The sequence below is a fragment of the Saimiri boliviensis genome, chromosome 3 (assembly GCF_048565385.1).
Source record: "Saimiri boliviensis isolate mSaiBol1 chromosome 3, mSaiBol1.pri, whole genome shotgun sequence".
Classification (NCBI taxonomy): domain Eukaryota; kingdom Metazoa; phylum Chordata; class Mammalia; order Primates; family Cebidae; genus Saimiri; species Saimiri boliviensis.
In genome coordinates this window covers 90,571,802-90,598,058 of record NC_133451.1, presented here as the reverse complement: position 1 = coordinate 90,598,058, position 26,257 = coordinate 90,571,802, and the positions used below count along the sequence as shown (strand labels likewise).

The 26,257-nt window shown below is 35.3% G+C and overlaps 1 protein-coding gene and 1 pseudogene across 10 annotated transcripts in view; both read left to right on the top strand.

Moving 5' to 3' along the window:
* Positions 1-26,257, top strand: part of STPG2 (sperm tail PG-rich repeat containing 2) — a 671,193-nt gene that overhangs the window by 271,106 nt on the left and 373,830 nt on the right. The window contains exon 12 of one of the 10 annotated variants that reach the window (XM_074396477.1): positions 23,289-23,413. The exons of 8 other annotated variants lie outside the window; for them this stretch is intronic. In XM_074396477.1, the coding sequence (XP_074252578.1) occupies positions 23,289-23,407 (119 nt within the window). In that variant the 3' untranslated portion in view covers positions 23,408-23,413. Of the gene's footprint in view, positions 1-23,288; positions 24,429-26,257 lie in introns of those variants that run through there. One more of the 10 variants, XM_074396476.1, reaches the window with a different exon arrangement.
* On the top strand, positions 12,237-16,096 carry LOC101045478 (actin-related protein 2/3 complex subunit 1B pseudogene; annotated as a pseudogene).

Genomic DNA, 26,257 nt, shown 5'->3' with positions numbered 1-26,257 from the left:
AACTGAATAGAGTCCTATGAAAATTTTAGAAATGATTTATGATTTTAACTTGGAAAGATCTTCGTAAGAGTATTAATCTATTCAATCAATTAACAAATATGTATTGAGACTATCTTATGTATCAAGCACTCTTCCAGGGACTTGTGATACAGTAAACATTCTTGTTTCATAGAGCTTAATTTTAATTAATAACGTTTATTAATTAAATATTAATTTGTTATTTGTCAATTATTTAATAATGAAGTATTTTAAGATGAATTAATTATGGACTTTTAATAATGATTAACATTTGCCATAATACAGTAAATATTCTTGTTTCATAGAACTTAATTGCAGGTATAAGGGACATTTAATAAATGAATGAAGAGGTAGATTGATAGATTAATAGAAAGAAAGAGGAAGAAGGAAAATCAGGCATTTTAAAATTTTGTGGGGACAAGCAAGGGATAAAACGATTGGGAGTTTAGTGTGAGTGGTACCTCAATTCCAAATAATGTTAACAGGGAAGGCCCCACCTGAGAAATTAATACAGGCATGCATCAGCAATATGGCTCAGCTTAGTTACATACCACTGCAATAAAACTAAGATTGCAATAAAGAATTATATGAGTTTTTTGTTTTCCCAGTACATATAAAAGTTATGTTTATACTATACTATAGCCTATTAAGTGTATGTTTATACTGTACTATAGCATTATATCTAAATAAAACAATGTAAATGACTTAGTTAAAAATACTGTATTACTAAAAAAACTGCTAAGAATCATTTGAGCTTTCAGTGAGTCTTACTTTGTTTTCTCCTGGAGGGTCTTGCTTTGATGTTGATGGCTGCTGAATACTCAGAATTTTGGTTACTAAAGGTTGGGGTGGCTGTGAAAATTTTTTAAAATAAGACAACAATGAAATTGGCCACATTGGTTGACTCTTCCTTTAATGAGATTTCTCTGTAGCATATGTTGTGGCTTGATAGCACTTGACCCACAGTAGAACTTCTTTAAAAATGGAGTTAATCTGCCGGGCGCGGTGGCTCAAGCCTGTAATCCTAGCACTTTGGGAGACTGAGACGGGTGGATCACGAGGTCAAGAGATCGAGACCATCCTGTTCAATGTGGTGAAACGCTGTCTCTACTAAAAATACAAAAAATTAGCTGGGCGTGGTGGCGCGTGCCTGCAATCCCAGCTACTCAGGAGGCTGAGGCAGGAGAATTGCCTGAACCCAGGAGGCGGAGGTTGCAGTGAGCCGAGATTGCGCCATTGCACTCCAGCCTGGGTAACAAGAGCGAAACTCCGTCTCAAAAAAATAAAAAAATGGAGTTAATCCTCTTTATCCCTACCACTGTATTTTATCAACTAAATGTATCTAATATTCTAAATTCCTTATTTCAACAATGTTCATAGCATCTTTGCCGGGAGTAAATCCCATCTCCAGAAACCACTTTCTTTATTCATCCACAAGGTGCAACTCCTCATCCTTTCATGTTTAATCATGATATTGCAGAAATTCAGTCATCTGCAGGATCCACTTCTAATTCTAGTTATCTTGGTATTTCCACCATATGTGTAATTACTTTCTCTACTGAAATCTTGAACCACTCAAAGTCATTCATGAGGGATGAAGTCAACCTTTTTTAAACTTCTGTTTATGTTGATATTTTGATCTCTTCCCATGAATCATGAATGTTTTCAATGGTATCTATAATGGTAAAGGCTGTATGGTTGCCATAGCCTTACAAAATGTATTTCTAAACTAAGACTTGAAAGTTGAAATTACTCTTTGATCCATGGGCTTCAGAATGTATGTCATATTAGCAGACATGAAAATAACATTAATTTCCTTTTGTATCTCCATCAGAGCTCTTGGGTGACAAGGTGCATTGTTAATGAGTAGTAATACTTTTATTTTTTAAGTGAAAGAAAGTTTATTAAGAAAATAAAGAAATAAAGAATGGCTACCTTATAGGCAGAGCAGCCCCAGGGGCTGTTGGTTGCCCATTTTTACAGTTATTTCTTGATTATATAGTAAACACAGGGTGGATTATTCATGAGTTTTCTGGCATTTCTTAAAACTGAGGGTTCCTTCCATTTTTAGATCATACAGGATAACTTCCAGATATTACCATGGCTTTTGTACGCTGTCATTACACTGGTGGGAGTGTAGCAGTGAGGATGACCCAGAGGTCACTCTCGTCACCATATTGGTTTTGGTGGGATTTAGCTGGCTTCTTTACTCATGCTGTTTTATCAGCAATGTCTTTATGATCTGTATCTTGTGCCAACCTCCAATCTAGTCCTGTGAATTAGAATCCCTGACTTACTGGGAATGCAGCCCAGCAAGTTTATGCCTTATTTTCTGCAGCCCCTACTCAAGATGGAGGCACTCTGATTCAAAGGCCTCTGACATTTTTCCCCTCCCTTTTGTAAGAGAACCGTTAATCCTAAGGGTTTTAGAGAGATGAATATCCATCTTCTGTAACTTTTTCAGGTGAATAGGGGTAATGATATTCCCCTAACTAACTATTGGGTCTCTTGCATTCATGGTAGAGAGGAGCTTAGTCAGAAAGGGTAGGTATGGTCAGAGCCATTCATATCTGTTCAGTTCCCAAAAAAAATTGAGATCCATCCCTCTTGTTTCTTCTGAGCAGCAGTCAGAGATCACTGATTGGGTCACAGGAATAAGCAAGGTTAGTCTAAATTGTAGAAAAAAACAAAAAGAGCTGGTGAGACTAGAATCTAATAATAGCTGTGCAATAGTTCTTGAAAAATTTTTTTATCTCTCCAGACCTCCTGTTTTACTAGAGACAAATCATAGTATGACTGATTTGCTTTGTTATATTTGGATTATCTATATAAAGTGCAGGAAGAATAATTGCTTTTTTAGAGGCTCTTTAAATTGGCTTTGATGGAACTTTGTTCCAAAAAGGAACCTCAGATAAAACTTTTTTTTAAAGCCAAGTCTGGTCATGGGTTTGTACCCTCAAATATCTATAAGTTGGGTAAATTCCTCTCTTATTGAGATCCCAGGATAACTTTGGGCTCCTGGACCTGTCAGAAAGTGACATTCTTCACTTAACACAGATCAGGAACCCTGTATAGGGGCTGTATGGACAAGGTATGAGGCCATTTTTCCATGGGACTTTTATTGGCTTTTTAAGTAGTTTGATTCCTTGAAGGAAAATGTGCCATTCTAGTCAAAGTCTTGGTAAAATAACCAGTTTCTTCAATTGTGTCCTGTTACAAAAGAAAAGAAATTCATATTGCACTTATGCAAATAACTGTATTGCCGTAAGTTAAGACTACTCACAACTTGTCTCCCAATTTTGGAGAAATCAGATAGAGAGAAATATGACCCAATTTTTGTTCACAGGAGTATACTTTACTTGATTGTTAAAAGCTGTCAATAGCTCAAAAGTTTCCTTAACTCTGAAAAACAAAACAAAGGATCAGCAAAATTTTAAGCAAAAAGTCAAAAAGATTACATTTCTATTTTTGTTTAGTCCATGCAGTTAACCCCTGTTTGATATTCATGAAAATTTTAGCCCTTCATGAGAATCCTGAAAGTTTTTCCCTCTATTCTATTGTTACAATCTCCAAAGTTATCAGGAACCTGCATTCAGGAGCACTTGACAAATTCTTATAGCTGATTATAAAACCACCATTTGAAGAGGACCGAAACAAGACAACAAATGTCTGTGAATGACAAAATGTCTTAGGGCAGTCATAATCAAAAACATGATTGGAAAAGAAATTTGGTTACCTCTGTGGCATAAAATGATTTTATGTAACAATTACAGTTATTACTGATAATATACACTACATCATACCAGAATTACAGGAGTTTCCCATTATTTTGGAATACATATCAATAACATATTTATACAAATACAGCCTAAAGCCAAATGCCATTTAATATTTTACAGTATTTCCTGTATGATTTTTATTCCAAATAATATGAATTTCACCATTGTGTTAGTGCATTATTGATGTCAAACTCAATTCTTAATAAAAGCTTATAGTCAAATGTGTTCATTCTTAATCAGTTTGACCATAAGGTAATATTTTTATAAACCATTTATAGCGATTTACAATTTTTGTTAAAGAGATCAGTGCTGTAAGTAACACCTATTGTGCTTTTATTTCTATGTTCAATTTATGAGAAAACTGAATATTACCCCTTTAACTTTACCCAGTATATTTACACACAGAATCTATTTTACAATTCGTTTTTTATAAACCTTCTACAACTTGTTCAAACCTTTATATATATATTTTTCTATCTCACATAGAACAATCATTTAACCCTCTAAACTTAGGCAAGAAATTCACATTCCCATGTCTTCTTATAATCTTTTACCAAAAGTATATTCTTCTTTCCCAATAGGCCTTACAAATAGATCTGTAGTTCTACGTGTAGTAGTGGTAGTCTTAAATACATATGATACTGTTAACTCTTTAGTAGTCTTAAATACATGTTAGTAATCTTTAGTAGTCTTAAATACATGTTACGCTGTTAACTCTTAGCAACTTTTACTTTTGGTGAAAAACCTTGTTAGTAAGTGATTGTAATTATGTACCAGGTGTGGTGCCTAGGACATCAGTCAGAAGTGTAATAAAAGCTGACTTTTCCCAGGGTGCATGGCTTTCCACATGAACCCAGGCCTTATCTATTATAGAATCGAATGCTCCAAAGTAGGTTAATTGAATAATTTTGAAAAGTCAAAGAATCAGTTTATGACCCTAAAGTGTTTAGCAAACTAATATATGACCTGCATAATTTAGACCAAATGTTTAAATTTTGAACTTATTTTACCAATAATCTTGAAAATGTTCTTTATTTACCAAAGATTACTTAAGTTATGTGAGGTAAAACATATTACACTTTTTATTTTTCTGATAATATATTTGATTTAAGCTCTTACTGGTTTTAAACCAAGGAATCAAAACTCTTTTATATCTCACATACACAACATATATAAATACACAGAAAAAAGATTTAGTGGTTGTAAAATTTTTCATTTACCAGTTTCTTAAGTAGATTACTGGCTTTAGAGTTGGTTCCTTAGAGCAGGCGTCCTCAAAACTTTTTACACAGCGGGCCAGTTCACTGTCCCTCAGACCGTTGGAGGGCCGCCACATACTGTGCTCCTCTCACTGACCACCAATGAAAGAGGTGCCCCTTCCTGAAGTGCGGCGGGAGGTGGGGGGCGGATAAATGGCCTCAGGGGGTCGCATGTCGCCCGTGAGCCGTAGTTTGGGGATGCCTCACTTAGAGGAACAAGGCCAGGAAAGCATGCAGTTTCTAGGGTCTACTAAGCAGGCATACCTGGGAGGTAAAACAGATTTCTGGAATTTGAGGTCCCATTTTTATACCAGTTCTTGGATCCCCACAAAGAGGGAATCGGCTCATCTTCCACAGGAGTCATATCCCTCAGTGGGGCATGGGAATATTTCCATAATTTCTAGGTGGCCAAGAACATGCTTCTCTGATCCAAATGTGCAGAGCTGAGTATGTCCCCATAACTGCCATTAGCCATCCCCAAAGGCATGTTTTCTACCTAGTTATTACACACCAAAGCTCTCTCATAATGTGAAGTAATTTCTGACACCCCCAAAAGTTAAAGTTTTTAGATAATGGAATACAAAACAACAGAGCCTTAGATTTTGAGGGGGCTCTGTCCACTTCTAATTCCTTCGATTTCTTGAGGAAAACAGAAGTTTTTCCTAAAATGGGGTTTGTGGTGCCTCTTCCATTTTTTCCAAGGAGTCTCAGGCTTTTAGAGCTTGAATATCTACTTTCAACTAAGCTGACTTTTAACCATAGCACTCTTTAAAAAAAAAAAAAAAAAACAAAAACAAAAAAAAACCTTTTAAATGTTCTATTACCTGATTGTAGCCAGGCCAAACAGCCAATATTTCTGGCTTTTGAACTTTATTAAAGAAATGTAACCTCTCATGTGCTTAGGGAAATTCAATTCAACATGTTTCATGGAGGGGAAGAGAATTAACAAATGGTAAATGTCATGCAGTTATCAACCCAAAAAGGACCCATTCCCTGAGCCAGAAATTGAACTCAGGCTGCCATTGTAAAATGGCAAAACTTGAGCTGCTGAGCTACAGCATTGGGTGGTTTCCAGTGCTCTTCCCAGGAGTCTAGAGCAGCCAATTTTGAGCTTGGGAAGTCTTTTAACTACTCAAGATAATTTTTAGTGCTATGACATGAACCCCCAAATTTCTGTCCTCCAGATGGTGGAGACCAAGAGAAAGTACTGCCACATGGTTGCAAGATCAAAATCGCAAGGACATAACTGACCAGTTTGCTGGGCTGTCTTGAACAAAGGACTTATGGGACACTAAGCCTGTAGTCTATCCTAAGGTACCCCTCTTTCTGACAGAAAGATACAGAAAGACAAATTCATAGCACAAAATACAACAGATTTGCTACAGTTTAAGACTAGCCTCACAAATCCTTTTTCCAATTAATCAAAACTTTACAGAGGAGATAAACTGATTTTTACCATTCATTCAATTTTGAATGATTTTCACAGTTCATTCATTCAACTTTGAATGAATGGTAAAGAACACTGTTTATGAGAGAGCGATTGAAAGGAAGAGAAAGGGAGAAAAACATTGCCTGCAGTGGATTGGTGAAGTCTAGGAGTTCAGGGAGGTCAGGAAAGACCCACCCACTGCAGCTACTCTGAAAAGTTTAAGCAGCTGCTTGTCAGTTACACAGGGATTTTTTTCCAACAGTCCAATCAGCTCTCAAGTTTCTTCTTTTAGGGAGAAAAACTCCCCATGTCCCATGATCCTGTACATGCTTAATGCTGTCACCCATAGCCATCAGCAAAGAGTGACAGACAGATTAATTCAATGAGAATAGCAACTAACATCCCATAGTGTCAAACTTGTTATTAGCCAAGAAGGACTTTACTGAATGGGGCCTCTAATCCCATAAATCTTAGAAAGGAGTCTCACCTTCCTAAGTTGGGTCTCAAACCCTGGTTCAGTCAAGCGTCCTTGCCTTTTAGTAAGAGAGGCTTTTAACCCTCTCTGTCTTCAGAGAAACTCTAACTTTCCTAGATTGGGCCTCAAATCGAGTCCCATATTTTACCTGGGAAAATCCATCCCACATACCCAAGGTTATCCAATTGGTGTTGCACACAGAGGATTTTCCTTTGGGTCAGGGGTGTCTTTAGCATCATTTCTTCTGTGGTTCTCCAGAAAGATGTTACCAGAAAGGGGTCCAAATCCAGACCCAAAAAGAGGGTTCTTAGATTTCACACAAGAAAGAATTCAAGACAGATCCACAGAGTAATGTGAAAGTAAGTTTATTAAGAAACTAAAGGAATAAAGAATGGCTACTCCATAGGCAGAACAGCTGTCAATGAGAAGTAATACTTTGAAAAGGAATCTTTTTCTAAGTACTAGGTCTCAACAGTAGGCTTAAAATATTTAGGAAACCATGCTGTAATGAGATGTGGTGTCACCCAGGCTTTGTTTTTCCATTTCTACAGCATAAGCACAATAGATTTAACATAATTTTTATGGGCCCTAGGATTTCAGAAATGTAAATGAGCATTGGTTCAACCTGAAGTCACCAGCTGCATGAGCTCCAGAGTCAGCCTATCCTTTGATGCTTTGAAGCCAGGCATTGCCTTTCTAGCTCTGAAAGTGCTAGATAGCATGGTTTCCTAATATGAGACTGTTTGTCTACATTAAAAATTTGTTTAGTGTAGTCACTTTCATAAATGCTATTAGCTAGATCTTCTGAATAACTTGTTGCAGTTTCTTCATCAGAACTTGTTTCACCTTGTATTTTTATGTTATGAATACAGCTTCTTTCCTTAATTTTTGTGAACTAACTTCTACTAGTATTCAACTTTTCTTCTGCAGCTTCTCCACCTCTCTTGGCCTTCAAAGAATTAAAGAGAATTAGGGTCTTTCTCTGGGTTATGCTTTGGTTTAAGGAAATGTTGTGGTTGGTTTGTTATTTTATTTAGACCACGCAAATTTTCTCCAGAGATGTAATACCCAGTTTTGGAGGTGGTGCTTTGTGGGAGGAGTTTGGGTCATTGGGATAGACCCCTCTTGGCTTGGTGCCTTCTTTTTAATAGTGAATTATGAATTCTGGTCATTTAAAAGTGTGTGGCAGCCTTAACCCCTACTTGCTCCTGTGCCCACTACATAATGTGCTTGCTCCTGCTTTATCTTCTCTCATAAGTAAAAACTCCTTCAGAACTCCTCAGAAGCCAAGCAGATATTAGCCCTATGCTTGTACAGCCTTCAGATCAATGAGCCAATTAAGTCTTTTTTATTTATTACCCAGTCTCAAGTATTTCTTTATAGCAAGAATAGCCTAACACAGAAAATTGGTACTGAGAAGTTGGGCATTACTATAAAGATACCTGAAAATGAGGAAGAACTTTGGAACTGAGTGACAGAGGTTGCAAGAGTTTTAAGGGCTCAGAAGAAGATAGGAAGATGAGGAAACATTTGGAACTTCTTAGAGACTACTTAAATGGATGTAACCAAATGATAATAGTGATATGAACAGTGAATTCTGGGCTGATAAGATCTCAGATGAAATTGAGAAACTTAGTAGGAACTGGAGCAAATGTAACCCTTGTTCTGCCTTAGCAAAAAACTTGTCTGTATTGGTTACATGCCCTAGGGATCTGTGAAGGTTTTAACTCAAGAGTGATGACTTTAGGGTGTCTGGCAGAAAAAAAATTTCTAAGCAGCAAAGCATTTAAGAAGTAGCCTGGCTGCTTCTAACAGCCTATGCTTAGATGCAGAAGCAAAGAAATGACATAAAAATTCGAATTTTAAGGGGAAGCAAAGCATAAAAGTTTGGAAAATTTGCAGCCTGGCCATGTAGCAGAGAAAGAAAAAAGCATTATTAGGAGATGAAGTCAGAGGGGCTATGGAAAAATCACTTGCTAGAGATATTAGCATGATGGAAAAGAGTCATCAAGTGCTAATAGCCAAGACAATGGGAAAAAGACATCCAAGGCATTTCAGAGCTCTTTATGGCAGCTTCTCTCATCACAGGCCCAGAGGCCTGGGAGGACAGAATGAATTGGAGGACTAGCCCTGGTACTTGGCTGCCTTCTGCAGCCTTGGGATACTGCTTCTGGCATTCAGGCCACTCAGGCCCAGCCTCAGCTCGTAGGACTCTAGGTATAGCTCAGGCTGCAGTTCCAGAGGGTGCAAGCTGTAAGTCTGGAAGCTTCCACATTGTGTTAAGTCTGTAGGCACACAGAGTGAAGAGTGAGGGAGGCTTGGCAACATATGCCTAGATTTTAAAGGATATATAAAAAGGCCTGCCATATATCTTTTGAAATCTTTATGGCAGGGTGGCCAGGCAGAAGCCTGCTACAAGGGTGGAGCCCTCACAGAGAAACTCTGCTAGGGCAATGTGAAGGGGAAATGTGGGGTTGGAGGCTCCACACTGACTCCTCACTGGGGCACTGCTTACTGGAAATATGGGAAGGGTGCTGCTGTCCTCCAGATACTGGAATGATAGATCCACTGGCAGCTTGTTCTTGGCACCTGGAAAAGCTGCAGGTAACAAACTCCAGCATGTGAGAGTAGCAGCAGGGGCTGTATCCTGCAGAGATATAGGGCTGAGTTGCCCAAGGTTTAGAGAGCCCACTTTTTACTGCAGTTAGCCCTGGATTTATGACATGGGGTAATAAGGGATTATTTTGGAGCTTTAAGATTTAATGACTGTCTTGCTGGGTGTCCGATTTGTATGGGGCCTGGAGTCCTTTTTTCTGGCCAGTTTCTTCCTTTTGTAACAGGAATGTTTTCTCAATTCCTGAATTTACATTGTATCTTAGAAGTAACTACCTGTTTATGATTTTACAGGCTCATACTTGTCCAGATGAGACTTTGTACTTGGGGCTTGGGATTTTTGAGTGATGTTAAAATGAGTTATGAGTTTGGGAACCTACTGAAAGGCATGATTGTATTTTGCAATGGGAGAAGGACATGAGATTTGGGGAGCAGAGTGTGGAATGATATAGTTAAGATGTACTCTCTAAATCTCATTTTGGAGGTCGGGCTTGGTGGGAAGTGTTTGGATCATGAAGGAGGACCCATTCTGGCTTGGTGCTGTCCTCAGAATAGAGGATTAATTCTCATGAGATTTGGTTGTTTAAAAGTGTGTGGCAATGTCCCTGTGCTACCTTGTGCTGTTCCCACTATGTGACATGCCTGCTCCTGCCTTACCTTTTGCCATGAGTAAAACTCCCTGGGACCTTCCCGAAGTGAAGCAGATGCCAGTGCCATGCTGTACAGCTTGCAGAACTCTGACCCAATTAAACTTCTTTTCTTTATAAATTACCCAGTCACAGGTATATTTTTATAGCAATGCAACAATGGCCTAACAACTTTCTTTTGATTTGTGCATTTACTGTAGTTGCACTTTTAATTTTCTTCAAGATCTTTCTTTTCTTTTTCATTTACACTTGGGTAATGTTTGGTGCAAGAGGTCTAGCTAATGGCTTGTTTTTGCTTTCAGTGTACTTTCCTCACTAAGCTTAATCATTTATAGCTTTTGATTCAAAGTGAGAGACCCAGGACTCTTCCTTTCACTTGAACACTTAAAGGTCATTGTTGGGTTATTAATTAGACTAATTTCAGCACTGTTAAGTTTTATGGAATAGAGATGTCTGAGGAGAAGGAGAGAGACGGGAGGATGTCTGGTCAGTGGAACCACAGGAACACACATATTTATAGATTAAGTTTGCCATTTTATATGTACATGGTTTGTGTTGCCCTTAAAGAATTACAATAGTAACATCAAAGCTTGCTGATCACAGTTCATTGTAACAGATATAGTAATAACGGAAAAGTTTGAACTATTGATAGAATTACTAAAATGTGACACTGAGACATGAGGGGAGCACATGCTGTTAGAAAAATGGCACAAATAGCTGATAGACTTGCTGATGCAAGGTTGCCATAAATCTTCAATTTGTAAAAAACAAACAAACAAAAAAACCAACAGTATCTGTAAAGCATAATAAAATGAAGTAAGCCTGTATTTGAGTAATGGCCTTAGGCTTATTAAAGATTTTATTTATGTTTTGGTTTTAAATTTTTTAAAATTATGTTTTCTATGTGAAAATATACTGCTTTATAGTAAGTAAAAAATATATTTAAAAATTTAAACAATAAAATTAAATAATTTAAATGGTTTAAAAGGTTTAAATATTAAAATTAAATAATTTAAATAGTTTAAATGGTTTAAATAGTTTAAATGATTTAAATAGTTTAAATGGCAAAATATTGAAGTGCTAAAATATTTTCATATTTTAAATAAATGAAGAAAATCAGTTGATGTGTGCAGGACAATTTTCATTAGAAACCAAATATTTAAATGAATGATACACTCAGCAATGCATAGCATATAAGACAACATTTGTAGGCTTAACCTATCAGGTACTGAGACTTAACTTTACTCAGAAGGCATAGATTATTACTCGTGAAAATAACACTGTGATTTCTGTATCACATTTCCACAGGAAATTATTTTAGGAAACATGTATAATTTATCTTAGAAGTTAATTGAACATATCTCTGAAGGTAATTTTATTCACTTTTTCAATAAACATAAATAATACCTTTGATGTAAAAATCACTGTTGTGTAAAAATTAATTGTTTATTCTGCTTTCTCAGTGACTTATAATATTCTAGCTTCAGAAGTACTGGAAAGTTTTTCAAAATGCAGTTCATCACTCTTGCTGAGTGCTGTTAACCCTCTGCAATAAATGTGTAATTTTTTTGATCATTTTTCTATAGCTGCCAGAAATGCTTCTGAGGTGATAAAATGCAGCATAACTCTGAGTGTGGGCAAAAGCTGGTCAGATCAGTTTTGGGGATTTGTTGATTCTATATCTTTCATCAAAATGATAGAAATTTTATTTTTAAAAATGAATTAACTTTATTAGTTTTCAATCTCAAATTATTTTGTTTCTTTGGACACTTTATATATAATATATATGTATATTACATATACATATATATTTATATAAGTGATATATAAATATATGTATAGAGTAAATCATGCATAATTTGAGGATAATATTTGGTAGGAAGGGTGTATTATAGATAAAAATAATTCCATGTATACATGTATAGATTATTAGCTTTCTGAGTTAGAATAAAATAATTCACTTTTTGAGTACTAAAGAATTGAAGACTAGGAAAAGCTTCATTAGAAAAGGAGAGAATGGAGATGACACAGGAGCCGCTGCCCACAGCGAACTTGTTCTCGTTGCGGGCCCAGGAGAATGACTGATGGGTTTGCAAGCACTTCAAGAAGCCCATCCCCTCCACCGTCCTCAGCCTGGACTGGCACCCCAACAATGTGCTGCTGGCTGCCGGCTCCTGCGACTTCAAGTGCCGGATCTTTTCAGCCTACATCAAGGAGGTGGAGGAGCGGCGGACACCCACCTCATGGGGCTCCAAGATGCCCTTTGGGGAGTTGATGTTTGAGTCCAGCAGTAGCTGCGGCTGGGTACGTGGCGTCTGCTTCTCAGCCAGCGAGAGCCGCGTGGCCTGAGTGAGCCACGACAGCACCGTGTGCCTGGCTGATGCCGAGAAGAAGACGGCCTTCGCCTCTTAAACACTGCCGCTGCTGGCGCTGACCTTCATCACAAAAAACAGCCTGGTGGCAGCGGGCCATGACTGCTTCCCGGTGCTGTTCACCTACGACGCTGCTGTGGGGATGCTGAGCTTCGGTGGGCCTCTGGATGTGCCCATTCAGAGCTCGCAGCGCGGCTTGACGCCCTGCGAGCGCTTCCAGAACCTTGACAAGAAGGCGAGCTCCGAGGGCGTCAAGGCCGCGGGTTCGGGCCTGGACTCGCTGCACAAGAATAGTGTCAGCCAGATCTCAGTGCTCAGCAGGGGCAAGGCCAAGTGCTCACAGTTCTGCACCACTGTCATGGACGGTGGCATGAGTATCTGGGATGTGAAGAGCTTGGAGTCAGCCTTAAAGGACCTCAAGATCAAATGACCTGTGCGGAATGTCTTCATCCCAGCTGCTAGGGAAGCGGGGCGAGGGGTCAGGGAGGCTAATGGCTGCCTTGCTGAATGTTTCTGGGGTACTGGTATGAATTTCCACAGGGGCTGCTCCCTCAAAAAGGGAGGGGACAGATGGGGAGCTTTTCTTACCTATTCAAGGAATATTTGCCTTTTTCTTAAATGCTTTCATTTATTGAAAAAAAAAAAATGCCCCCAAAGCACTATGCTGGTAGTGAACTGCTTCAAAATGTAGAGGTAGTAAAATGCAACTGTGTCCAAAAACAAAACAAAACAAACAAACAAAAAAAAAAACGCAACACACACACACACACACACACACACACACACACACACGAAGAGAATGAATACGCAAGATGGAGTGGGAAGGAGAAATCTGATGAAGCGGTATTTTAGAACATAAATTAGGGTAATAGAATTAAAGTCTAAAATAGAGTGGTAAGCCTCAAAGCAGAAAGTGGACTTTATTGAGATGAGAAGTTAGTGCCAAGAATAATTGAAAATACAGTAGTCTCCTTTCTTTTTGTAGTTCCACTTTTCATGATCTCAGTTACCAGCATCAAGTGCAGCCTGAAAATAGGCAAGTACAGTAAAATATTTTGAGAGAGAGACCATATTCACACAACTTTTATAACAATATATTGTTGTAATTGTTCTATTTTATGATTAGATACTATTGCCAATGTTACTATGCCTAATTTAAAAACTAAACTTTATTATGGATATGTATATATAGGAAAAAACATAGTCTATGTAGGATTTGATACTATCCTTGATTTCAGGCATACACTGGAGTTCTTGGAATGTATCCCTGTGAATAAGAGGAGACTACTGTAAATAGATTTTATATCTCTCTATATAGATAATATATGTAAGAGAGCTTATCCCAAACATCTCATGATGTGGTTTTGCATAATGGAGTGATTTATAAATCGATGAAAGCTCACATAACTTAAAAAATAATTGTATCAGCTTGGCCTAAATGGCACAAACAGTATTTAAAAATGAAAAGAGGCCTTTGGACTCTCAGATTTCTACAGGAGGGAAAAGACCAGTAAAACTCTTTAGCTGTAAGCATGGGCTACCTTTTATGGAAAAGGAAGGATGACTCTGAGAACAGAACCAAGATCCCACAGGGTAAAGTCACGAAACCTACTGATCAGCTCCAAAAAAGTGGGACTGAACCCTTATCTATGAACTTGCGACATTTGCCCATCTAAATTTGAATTGCTACAAACCTTTGAATGCTGTCTCTCCTGTTTTTCTTTTTTGAACAGTAGTGTTTAAAGCATTTATGCTATTTCTGTCTACAATTAGTTTGTTGCATATATGTGGGCAGATAATTTGCCTCTTTAGTTCAAGGTCTTTAGATGGAGATAATCACATGCAAAGAGCTGTAATAGAAGAATCACCAAAATGCAGTTTCATTCTCATCTGAATCAGAATTAGATATCAGAGTCCTAGACTTTCAATTAACAATTTAATGAGTTGAAGTCGAGTGTCTTCATGGGGTTGCTTGTATTTTGTATGTGGGAGAAATGTGAAATATTGCCAGAGAGTGGTGGCATATTGTGTTCTTCACACAATGCAATGTTGATACTGCTTTCATCAAGTAGTGATGTCTGTTTCCAGTCCTGTGGGTGGACCGTAGTACTACTCCGACTAATGGTGTATGGAAAAAGAGGTGCTATGTGACTTCTTAGACTAGACCACAGTAAGTTCTGGTACGTATGAAATATTCTCTCAGAATGTCTACTCTTGAACCTTGCCAACATACTGTACAGAAGCCCAGCAGCCATGGAGAGGCCCATGCAGAAATAATTGAGGCCCCAACTCCTCAATCCTAGCTGAGCTCCCAGACGACAGCTAGTATGGGCTTGCCAGCCTTGATGAGTATTTTGAAGTGGATCCTCCACCTTCCAGTTAAGGTGCCCCAGCTGATGCCATATAGAGCTGAGATGAGCCTTTCCCACTTAGTAATGCTCAAATGCAAATTTTTGAACAAAGTAAATTATTATAGTTGTTTCAGGACATTAGTTTTCTGAAGGTGGTTGTTTATGCAGCAATAGATAATCAGAACCAGTTCTCAAAAGAGAAAGGAGACAAGTAAAGGCATGTGAAGTTTGTTCAAAGTAAAAATATGGAATGATTGGTGGGCAAAACAAGGCTGAAATATATAGTCATGCCTACAGTTGTAATAGAGAGGTTAAAGTCAAGCCCAGGTTTAGAAGGGCCATTGGCAGTAATACTGAATTATCCAAGAATGGTATTTGATAGAGTGGTATAATAAAATGATTCATGTACTAAAATTATCCAAGAAAATGGGATGGTAGATTAGAGTTGGATAGATAACACCGGTAAAGAGAAAAAGAGCTTAATTTAAATAATTACTGATTAAATATAAATATTTTGCTTTGGAATATAAATTTTAAGTTTTCAAAACATTTCACATACAGTACTAGATTCTTAAAACTAGCTTTTCAGTTAACCGTTACTATCCTTATTGATAAGGGACAAAACTGAAGCTAAGGCAATTAAAAAAAGAAAAACACAGTTAGAAAATAGCATAAACAGGAATACAAGTCAGATGTTTAATTTGTTCATTTATTCATTATTTTGCTTTTTGACCACATGCTATGTGGCAGGCATTGTGCTTTGAATATGTGAATAAATGAGTAAGACTCAATCCTTCTTCTCAAATATCTTCTATCTAGCAAGAGAGAAGAATAATCATAGATAATTGTAATGAAGTTTAGTAGTTTCCCCTATATCACAATTACTTAAAAAATGCTACATAAATTTAATTGCCAATGGAGGTACAGATGTTAATATAAACTTCTTCAATATAGACAAAACTTTACAAAGCATTAAACATGTATTGTTTATAGTATATTGGCAAGGCAGGAAGGTACACAATGGCAGTCTTTGTGAAATCCAAATACAATTATAACAAATCATATTAATTTCCAATTATTTTATTTGTGTGTAATATAAAATTTTGAGATTTCATAGGTACCATTAAAAATAATAACTATATGTTTTAAAAACTATATTTTGCCTATTATGGTAACATAGTGTTATTTATGATAACTTCAAAGGAAAAATAACTTTTACATATATATTATGTATATATCAGCATTATATGTGTATATATAATTACATGTATGTGTATATATGTGAAGTTTGTTCAAAGTAAAAATATGGAATGACTGGTATTATATATATGTATATATAGATCTAAAATTATACATATGTGTATATATATTTCTAAGTAGATACAATTATTTTTATGTTTATGTGTGTATATATATATAATTTTTATAATTTTAAGTAAATCTAATGCAATGAAAAGGAGCTTTTTGTAGTATATGTACTATATATAGTATATATATTATATAGTAGTATATATACTTTTTGTAGTATATATACTATATATAGTATATATATATTATGTACTATATATGCTACATATATAGTGTATATAGAACTATATATAGTATATAGTATATATTCGGTATATAGAACTATATATAGTATATAGTATATATACGGTATATAGAACTATATACTATATATATAGTATATATATCCATTTACCCATCATCTATATATATATATATACTATATATATGCTATATATACTATACAGTGTATATAGTATATATACTATATACGGTATATAGTTCTATATACCGTGTGTATATACTATATAGTGTATATATATATATAGTATATAGTGTATATAGTATATATAATATATATACTGTATATAATATATACAGTATATATATTACATATACTATGTACATTACATATTACATATACTATATATATTACATATAATATATACACTATATATTACGTATACTATATACAATATATATTACATATACTATATACACTATATACTATATATACACTATATACTATATATACTATGTATTACTATATACACTATATACTATATATAGTATATAGTATATATATTGCCTTGTTTTGCCCACCAATCCTTCCATATTTTTATATAGTATATAGTGTATATAGTATATGGTATATATAATATACATACTAGTATATATATAGCATATATATAGAACATATATATGCTATATATTGTGTATATATTCTATGTATATATATCTAGAATATATATTCTATATATATTGAATTATATATAGAGTATATATATTCTCTATATATTTTCTATATATATTCTATACATATATAAAATATATATTCTCTCTATATATTTTCTCTCCATATATAGAATATAAAATATATTCTATATATATATATATATATATATATATATGTAGTTTATTGCACTTTAGGTTCTGGGGTACATGTACAGAGCATGTAGGACTGGTACATACATGGAAATGTAGTTTGCTGCCTCCATTTCCCCATCATCTATATCTGGCATTTCTCCCCATGTTACTCCTCTCCTATTCGCCCCCAACAGACCCCAGTGTGTGATGCACATTTCCCTGTGTCAGTGTGTTCTCATTGTCCAACACCCACCTATGAGTGAAAACATGTGGTGTCTGGTTTTGTGTTCCTGTGTCAGTTTGCTGAGAAGTCCCTACAAAGGACACAAACTCATTGTTTTTTATGGCTGCATAGGTTTCCATGGTGTATATGTGCCACATTTTTCCTGTCCAGTCCATCATTGATGGGCATTTGGGTTGGTTCGCGGTTTTTGCTATTGTAAACAGTGCCGCAGTGAATGTACATGTGCTTGTGTCTTTATAATTGAATGATTTATAATCCTTTGGATATATACCAAGAAATGGGATTGCTGGGTCAAATGGAATTTCTATTTGTAGATCCTTGAGGAATTGCCACACTGTTTCCACAAGGGTTGAACTAATTTACACTTCCAACAGTGTAAAAGTGTTCCTATTTTTCCACATCCTCTCCAGCATCTGTTGTTTCCAGATTTTTTAATGATCACCATTCTATCTGGTGTGAGATGGTATCTCAATGTGGTTTTGATTTGCATTTCTCTAGTGACCAGTGATGATGATGATGATGAGAGTATGTTCATATGTTTGTTGGCATCATATATGTCTTCTTTTGAAAAGTGTCTGTTCATGTCTTTCACTCAATTTTGTATGGGTTTATTTTTTTCTCTTGTAAATTTGTTTTACAAATTTATATTCAGATTCTGTATATTAGCCCTTTGTCAGATTGGTAGATTGCAAAATATTTTCCTGTTTTGTTGGTTGCCAGTTCACTCTAATAGTTTCTTTTGCTGTGCAGAAGCTCTGGAGTTTAATTAGATCCCATTTGTCTATTTTGGCTTTTGTTGCCTATGCTTTTGGTGTTTTGGTCATGAAGTCCTTGCCTATGCCTAGGTTTTCTTCTAGGGTTTTTATGGCATTCGGTCTTATGTTTAAGTCTTTAATTCATCTGGAGTTAATTTTACTGTAAGGTATCAGGAAGGGTTCCAGTTTCTGCTTTCTGCACATGGCTGGCCGGTTTTCCCAACACCATTTATTAAACAGGGAATTCTTTCCCTATTGCTTGTCTTTGTTAGGTTTGCCAAAGATCAGATGGTTGTAGATGTGTGGCATTGCCTCTGAGGCCTCTGTTCTGTTCCATTGGTCTTTATTTCTGTTTTGGTACCGGTATCATACTCCTAATTACTGTGGTCTTGTAGTGTAGTTTGAAGTCAGGTAGCATGATGCCTCCAGCTTTGTTCTTTTTGCTTAGGATTGTCTTGGCTATGCGGGCCCTCTTTTGGTTCCATATGAAGTTTAAGGTGGTTTTTTCCAGTTCTGTCAAGAGGATCATATGTAGCTCGATGGATAGCATTGAATCTATAAATTACTTTGGGCAGTGTGGGCATTTTCACAATATTGATTCTTCCTAACCATGAGCATGGAAGGTTTTTCCATGTGTTTGTACTCTCTCTTATTTCCTTGAGCAGTGGTTTGTAGTTCTCCTTGAAGAGTTGCTTTACATCCTTTGTTAGTTTATTTCTAGGTATTTTATTCTCTTTGTAGCAGTTGTGAATGGCAGTTCATTCTTGATTTGGCTCTCTTTAAGTCTGTTATTGGTGTATAGGAATGCTTGTGATTTCTGCACATTGATTTTGTATCCTGAGAGTTTGCTGAAGTTACTTATCAGTTTCAGGGGATTTTGGGCTGAGATGATGGGGTCTTCTAATTATATAATCATATCGTCTGCAAATCAAGACAATTTTACTTCCTCATTTCCTATTGAATACCCTTTATTTCTTTTTCTTACCTGATTGCTCTGGCTAGAACTTCCAAGACTATGCTGAATCTGAGTGGTGAGAGAGGGCATCCTTGTCTAGTGCCAGATTTTAAAGGGAGTGCTTCCAGTTTTTGCTCATTCAGTATGATATTTGCTGTGGGTTTGTCATAAATAGCTTGTATTATTTTGAGATACATTCCATTGATACCTAGTTTATTCAGAGTTTTTTTTAGCATAATGGGCTGTTGAAATTTGTTGAAGGCCTTCTCTGCATCTATTGAGATAATCATGTGGTTTTGGTCTTTGGTTCTATTTACGTCAAGGATTACCTTTATGGACTTGTGTATGTTGAACCAGCCTTGCATCCCCAGGATGAAGCCTACTTGATCCTGATGGATAAGCTTTATGATGTGCTGTTGCAATAAGTTTGCCAGTATTTTTATTGAAGATTTTTGCATCTATGTTCATCATGGATATTGGCCTGAAATTTTCTTTTCTTGTTGAGTCTCGGCCAGGTTTTGATATCAGGATGATATTGGTCTTATAAAATGATTTGGGAAGGATTCCCTCTTTTTGGATTGTTTGGAATAGTTTCAGAAGTAGTGGTACCAGCTCCTCTTCATATGTCTGGTAGCATTAGGCTGTGAACTCATCTGGACCTGGGCCTTGGTTGGTTGGTAGGCTATTAATTGCTGCCTCAACTTCAGCCTTTGTTATTGGTCTATTCAGGGTTTTGATTTCTTCCTGGTTTAGGCTTGGGAGGGTACAAGTGTCCAGGAATTTATCCATTTCTTCCATGTTTACTGGTTTGTGTGCATAGAGTTGTTTGTAGTAATCTCTGATTATAATTTGTATTTCTGTGGAATAGGTGGTGATATCCCTTTTATCATTTTTCATTGCATCTGTTTGATTCTTCTATCTTTTCTTTTTTTTAATCTGGCTAGTGGTCTGTGTAGTTTGTTGATGTTTTCAAAATACCAGCTCCTGGATTTATTGATTTTTTTAAGGGGTTTTTGTGTCTCTATCGCCTTCATTTCTGCTCTGATCTTAGTTATTGTCTTCTGCTAGCTTTATCCAGTCTATCATTGATGGGCATTTGTGTTGGTTCCAATCTTTGCTATTGCAACCAGTGCTGCAGTAAACATATGTGTGCATATGTCTCTATAATAGAACAATATATAATTCTTTCGGTATATACCTAGCAATGGGATTGCTGGGTCCAATGATATTTCTATTTCTAGTTCCTTGAGGAATCACCACACTGTCTTCCACAATGGTTGAACTAAGTTACATTCCCACCAACAATGTAAAAGCATTCCTATTTCTCCACATTCTCTCCAACATCTGTTGTCTCCAGATTTTTTAATGATAATCATTCTAACTGGCATTAAGATGGTATGTCATTGTGGTTTTGGTTTCATTTTTCTAATGACCAGTGATGATTAGCATTTTTTCATATGTTTGTTTGCTGCATAAATGTCTTCTTTTGAAAAATGTCTGTTCATGTCCTTCACTCAGTTTTAGATGGGGTTGTTTTTTTCTTGTAAATTTAAGTTCTTCATAGATTCTGGATATTAGCCCTTTGTCAGATGGGTAGATTTCAAATATTTTTTCCCATTCTGTTTTTTCCCAATTCACTCTAATGATTGTTTCTTTTGTTGTGTAGAAGCTGTTAAGTTCAATTAGAGCCCATTTATATATTTTGGCTTTTGTTGCTATTGCTTTTGGTGTTTTAATCATGACGTCCCTGCTTATGCCTATGTCCTGAATGGTATTGCCTAGGTTTTCTTCTAGAGTTTTTATGGTGTTAGGTCTATGTTTAGATCTTTAATACATCTGGAGTTAATTTTTGTATAAGAGGTAGGGAAAGGGTCCACGTTCAGCTTTTTAGACATGGCTAGCCAGTTTTCCTAACACCACTTATTCAACAGGGAATCCTTTCTCCATTGCTTGTTTTTGTCAGGTTTGTCAAGGATCAGATGGTTGTAAATGTGTGGTGTTACTTCTGAGGCCTCTGTTCTCTTCCATTGATCTATATCTCTGTTTTGGTTCCAGTACCATGCTGTTTAGATTACTGTAGCCTTGTAGTATAGTTTGAAGTCAGATATTGTGATACCTCTGGCTTTGTTTGCTTTTTGCTTAGGATTGTCTTGACTCTGCAGGCTCTTTTTTGGTTCCACATGAAGTTGAAGGTGGTTTTTTTCAGTTCTGTGAAGAAGGTCAGTGGTAGCTTGATGGGGATTGCATTGAATCTATAAATTACTTTGGGCAGTATGGCCATTTTCATGATATTGATTCTTCCTAATCATGAACATGGAATAATTTTTCATCTGTTTTTGTTCTCTCTTATTTCCTTGAGTAGCGGTTTGTAGTTCTCTTTGAAGAGTTCCTTCCCAAGGGTGCCCTCTCTCACCACTGCTATTCAACATAGTGTTGGCAGTTCTGGCCAGCACAATCAAACAGGAAAAGGAAATAAAGTTATTCATTTAGAAACAGAGGAAGTAAAAGTGTCTCTATTTGCAGATGACATAATTCTATATTTAGAAGACCCCATTGCCACAGCCCAAAATCTCCTTAAGATGATAAGCAACTTCTACAAAGTCTCAGGATACAAAATGAGTGTGTAGAAATCACAAGCATTCCTATACACCAATAACAGACAAATAGCCAAATCACGAGGGAACTTTCATTCACAATTGCAACCAAGAGAATAAAATACCAGGGAGAATGTTTTAAGATGAGATGTAAAAAGGGAAAGATATTCTGTTTTGGATCTGTTACATATGGAATTGTATTTGAATTTGAAGTAGATATTTGTATATATAAATACAAAGCTCTGGGAAAATGCCTGGCCTGAAAATAAAAAGTAGGGAATCATTAAATACAGATGCCATTATATCCATGAGATTGTAGGTGATATTCTGTGGGCAAAATATTTATTAGGAGGAAAGGGGGCCCTAGAACTAAGCTATTGGGCATTCCAACTTTCAGATGTTCAGATAGGGAGGAGGAACTAATATAGAATAGACATATTTTGTTCTATAGTTTTCCTTTTAAAGGTCTTGTTTAACTTTCAAAATCAAATCAATTAATGTTTTAGTGAGCTGGAAAACACATGTAACTAAACATGTTCAAATTATTTATTTCAATTCATTATACAAAATAAGTATGAAAAGCCTGTTAGATATGTGCAAGTAAAATTACTTTATGATATCCAATATTAGAAGTAGTAAATGTGGAACAGGTTATAAATGTGACTTACTTTTCAAAAACATTTCTGTTATGTTTGAAGGAAATACTTAGAGAATAGTTCTAAATCTGTCTGAACACTAGTACAAAATATTCAAGTAGGGATAGACTTGAAAATTATGTCTCAGAATCTAACAACTCATCAGTAATTTTTTGAATATTAGGCCATTGTAAGTAAGATCTGGTAATATATAAGAAAATAAGAAAATATAAGATAATTTGATTCAAATTTGTGTTCTTAATAACTGTCACTGTCTTATGGTTAGAAAGATACCTTAGTGTTTATTTTTGTCTTTTCACATTGCATTTAACTATTTAACACTGTCACATATATTGGTATTGTATTTCTCCAATCTTTGATTAGTTTTCCATTTTACTAACTTATATTTACATTTGTTTGTCTCTATAAAGGCCTGTACTTTTAAGAAGAGAACAAAATAATATATAAACTGATACTTGTCATCATAATTCTTGATGAAAAAATCTTAGAAAAAAATGTGTTTCATGCCAGCATTTACTAATGTTTGTAAAATTTGTTAGTGATTTGTAATATTTTATAATGGATTTAAGTGCCTAGTTTTTTAAAGCAATAAAATTGCTTGCTTATCCTGTGATAATTTTTGTAAAGAATAGCTTTCTGAAACATTTTATATAAATGTGGAAATAGCACAACATTCAAATTATGGCCTTTACCATAGTGTATTGTCATTATGAGATGCGTGTTTGCTTTCCAATTACATTTTATTTAGAATTTATTAATTTATCATAGGTTTATTGAGTAACCTGTGCTGTGCCAGGCACTGTGAACTCCTTGAAGGCAGGATCTCTATGTCTGTTCATCCTTTGTCCCAGAGCCTGGCTCATGGGAAGGCTTTAGCAAATATTTGATGAGTGGTAAGTGCATGTTCAGAGAATTCTTTCCCAATTTTTTAAATGTGAGCATTGCTTTCATTCTTTTATGTATTAGGATATAGTCCTTACCTAGGGGAAGCAGCAAGAACATTTGTTTCAGTTCACCAACTATGATCTTTAATTCATATGTTATTTCTGTTTTTGAGTTTTGAAAATTAGTTTTGTTAGATCTTTAATTATGCTATATGTACAAATAGTCATGTTAAGGTGTATTGTTATTCATGATGTCTGTGGGTCAAAATATAGCATCATATATTACTAGAGTATTTGTTTTTCATTGTTTTTAATACTAGTGCAGTTTTATCACTGTGTAACAAATTGCCACAAATACAGTGGCCTAAAGCAACACCCATTTATCAGCTTGCAGGTGGGATAGATCAGAGATCCGGGCAGCTTGGTAAGGTTTCTTGCTTTGTCTCTTAAAAGGTTGAAATCAAGGTGTTGATTAGACTGGTTTCTTATCTGGAGGTTCTAGGAAAAAGCCTGCTTCCAAGTTCAACTAGACTGTTGGCTGAATTAAGTTCCTTAGGATTGAAGTCCATGTTTTCTTTCTGATTGTCAGCTAGTGGACCTTTATTAATGCTGTTTACAGTCATTGAAATATGGCTACCTTCATCCTCAAGCTGGCCAAGGCACATCAAATCCTTCTCATACTTCAAATTCTGACTTCTTTGTCAAAGGAAAATTCTCTGCTTTCAAAGGGTTCACCTAATTGGGTCCAGTTCATTCAGCTAATCTGCATATTTTAAAGTCAATGGACTGAAAGTTTAATTATGTCTATGAAAATCATTTCAAAGTAGTAGGTAGATAAGTGATGATAAAAAAGCAGTCATGGGAATCTTGGGGGCCTTCCTTTAGAATTCTGCCTGTTACAACTAGTTTACTCAGTTTTAGTTATCATGTGCTGCTGTCTGTTACCATTATCCATTCCTATAGTCCTTCCTTTTTTCAATATCTTTTCAATTTCTAGTCTTTATGTTTATAGGACTTGACATATTTCTGTCTTAGTGCTAGTTAGAACATTTTCATTATTTTTTTATGTTCATTTCCTTCTTCCATATGTCATTCAACAAGTTTTAAACAAATTATCAGTTGTAGATATTTCTTATTTTCCAATTATGTTGTCAAATCTATATTTTAAAAACGTTCATTGTCTTGTCTTTTCTGTTACCAAGTAAAATATTTTGAAACCTTCTACTAAGACTTTTTTGCCCACTTGGCTATTTCCTAGTAATTCAGTCCATTTCTCTTTATATATTTTGAAACTGTTATTAATTATTTTAACTTCCTGGCAAAGGAAGTTTGAAATATCACTTTTTAGTTTTAGCTTTTTTTCATTGAGAGTATGTTTATGCATGTGCATTTACTTATGTATTCAGTATCCATGAAGCTATATACGCTTTCTTTGGTTTAGTGTTTTTTGACTTTTTTTTCATCCTTTTACTTTCAACCTTTCTGTATCCTTATGCCTTTGTTGTTTCTGTGGGTTTTTCTGTGTTTCATTTTTTGTTTTTTATCTTTTTCTATCTAATTTAAAAATCTTTGTCTCTCAATTAGAACTTTTTAGTAAATTTATATTTAATAATTTAAGTATTATATTTGGGTTTAAATCTTCCACTGCTGAAGCGTTTTCTATTTCATGTTGCCTGCTTATCTTCTATTTCTGCATAAAGGCAACAGCCTTTATGATTTGAGTATTTTTAGGATTTTGAAAAATTATTTTAAAGTACTTTTATATTAGCTTGGAAATTATACTGTTTTATTTTACTCTTAGTGGATAGCTAGCGATTACCTTCTTCACTTATTAAAGTCAGGTATTAATTGATTACCTTCTTCTTCAATAATGCCAGAATACTATGACAGTTAAATTTCATTTATCCTTTTTCTCACTTTCTGCCATTATTTTCATGTATTTTGATTTCTTAATACTTAAAACCAAGAACATTATTATTGCTTTGTTCTGGCAGTCAATTGTCATATAGATTTGCCTATTTATACACTTATTATTTCATTGCTCTGTTTTCTTTTCATCTAAGATTCTACCTATGTTCATTTGCCCTCTGTCTGAAGTACACCCTTTAGTCTTAGTTTTAGTATGGGTATACTGGTGAAGAATTCTCTTTGTTCTTTTCATTGTGTCTAAAATATTCAAAAATACATTTTTGGTTTTAGAATTATATGTTGGCAGCCATTATTCAGCACTTTAAAATATTTACTTATATTTTGGCTTCCATTGTTTCCGTGAAGAATTCAAAAACATCTAAATATTGTCTATTTAAATATTGCTTATTTGATAATAGTATATATTTGTTTTTATGATGCTTCTAAAATTTTCTCATTGTTTTTGGTTTTCAAAAATTTTACTATGATGTACCTAGCTATCTTTTTTTGGTATCCTTATCCTGCTTGATTTACATACTGCTTCTTGAGTCTATGTTTTGATGTTTCTTCCCCTCCCCCTCCCCACCCCACTCCCAGTTTTAGAAAGTTCTTAGTCAGTTTATCTCTTCTTTTGCCTCATACTCCTGGCCGCTTTTGAATTCCAAATGAACATTTCCTTTTTTTTTTTTCCTCTTAAAACATTTTCATTTTCTATCCTTTTGCTTCCCAATGCTTCATTTAGGTATTTTATTGAACTGCTCTTCCAGTTCAGCAATTCTCTCTTCTGTGTATAATCTGCTGTTTGAACAATCCTTTCAGTTCTTCATTTTAGTTATTTTATTTTTGTTTCTACAGTAGGCTGTATATCACAAAATGATCAACATTTTGAGGCAGTGTGTTCAACTGGGAGTCTATTGTCTATTCATAACATTTAGAATATCCACA